The 1,512-nt window shown below is 42.5% G+C and overlaps 1 protein-coding gene across 1 annotated transcript in view; it reads right to left on the reverse strand.

The window, feature by feature from the left end:
• Positions 1–1,512, reverse strand: part of ATP13A4 (ATPase 13A4) — a gene marked incomplete at its 3' end in the record, with an annotated part of 124,296 nt that overhangs the window by 45,190 nt on the left and 77,594 nt on the right. Inside the window, 1 exon segment of the mRNA XM_019650774.1 lies at positions 1,244–1,432. Coding sequence (XP_019506319.1) covers positions 1,244–1,432 — 189 coding nt within the window.

Here is a 1,512-nt window from a genome sequence, read left to right on the forward strand (position 1 = left end):
ATATTTCACTGCCTACAATGTCTTTGTATTGTACATATTTTTTTTAAATTTTCTGTGTATTGTGATGTTTTGACATCTCAAAAAACCTTCCTAACTGGAGTGAGACTGCCTCTTCAGGGCTAGCCAGCTCTTAGAGGTAGCCCAGGACTCAGCCAGGAGCATGCTTCTGACATGCAAACTAACCAGTGAGAAGTCACACAATCTCTATGTGGCCATACACCCCTGGAGACAGTATTCCACTGCCTTAATCATCCCAGCGCCAGGCATCAGACAACTAGAGACCACCCTGATAGTCCAAAGCTCATCAAAATCATTCAGATTAGCCAATCATCAGCTGCTTAGCCTGCGCTGTCTTGCCTTTCCTATAGGAACCCCAATAAAGGTCATGGCCTCAGCGTTCCCCTCACTCCTGCTTTGCTTTCTGATAAAAGCCTGGCATTCCTCCTGGGGCCCTGCATGGTGAGCTGTGCCTCTTCTTTCTAAGGAGACTGTGAGGAACATTAAGGTTTTCTTTCAGTGGCATTGAGTAATACCACTCAATGGCAGTGACCTCTCCCTGTCATCACTCAGTCACCTTTATAAAGTAAGACTCAGGCACAAAACAGCCCTTCATTTCTTAGACCGTCGTAGTTCCCACCTTCACCCCAGTGTATGTGTATACAGACTAAAAGAATGCATTAAAGAGAAGGTAGTAACTGACATATAATCAAGGATAACTAAGCAATATCTGAAGATGGAAAAAATAAAAAATAAATAAAAATATATATGTATATATTTGGGACTTTATTGTAACCAAGTCTGATAGTAAGTCACAGCTAAATAAAGTCTTCCCGTTTTTATTCATTTATTCATTCAGTAAATATTTATTGAGCTCCAACTGTGCCAGGCAATATCCTTAACATTAGGGATACAGCAGTAACCATAATAAAAGGTTTAAGTTTTGTTCTTTGTATGAGGGCTTGCCTGTAGAGGACAGACTGCTATGTTAATTGTGTTTCGTAGACTATTGGAGCTGGAAGGACCCTAAAAGATTCACCTACTCAGTACCTACTCTCCCTTCCCTAAACCCTAGAATCTGAGAGCTGAAAAGACATATCTTTCCTATGTCACACAGCCAACCAGATAGAAAATGAAGTCAGGTACCCACATCCTATGTTTCCTGCCTCGCAAGAGTGTAAATCACCTGTACATGATGACGATGATGATACAAGTAGAGATGGGAGTGAGGATGAAACACACATACCTTGTCAAAGCAGACAAGGTTTAACTGTCCACATATGTTGATCCTCTGGGGGCTGATGCAAAAGATGCCTTTCTTCTTCAGCCTCCTCTGGGCATAGATAATGCCCGTGGTCAGCGCAGCCGGCAGAGCAGGAGGAACTGCGATGGTGATGACATCCAGGGCTTTCTTCACCACCTCCTCAGGAGGTTCCTAGAAGATACATTACTCTTTCACTATTGCAGATAAATCGGTCATGAACAGCTTGTGCCTATGACTTTTTCCTTCTTTTT

Source organism: Hipposideros armiger, unplaced genomic scaffold, assembly GCF_001890085.2.
Source record: "Hipposideros armiger isolate ML-2016 unplaced genomic scaffold, ASM189008v1 scaffold_8, whole genome shotgun sequence".
NCBI lineage: Eukaryota > Metazoa > Chordata > Mammalia > Chiroptera > Hipposideridae > Hipposideros > Hipposideros armiger.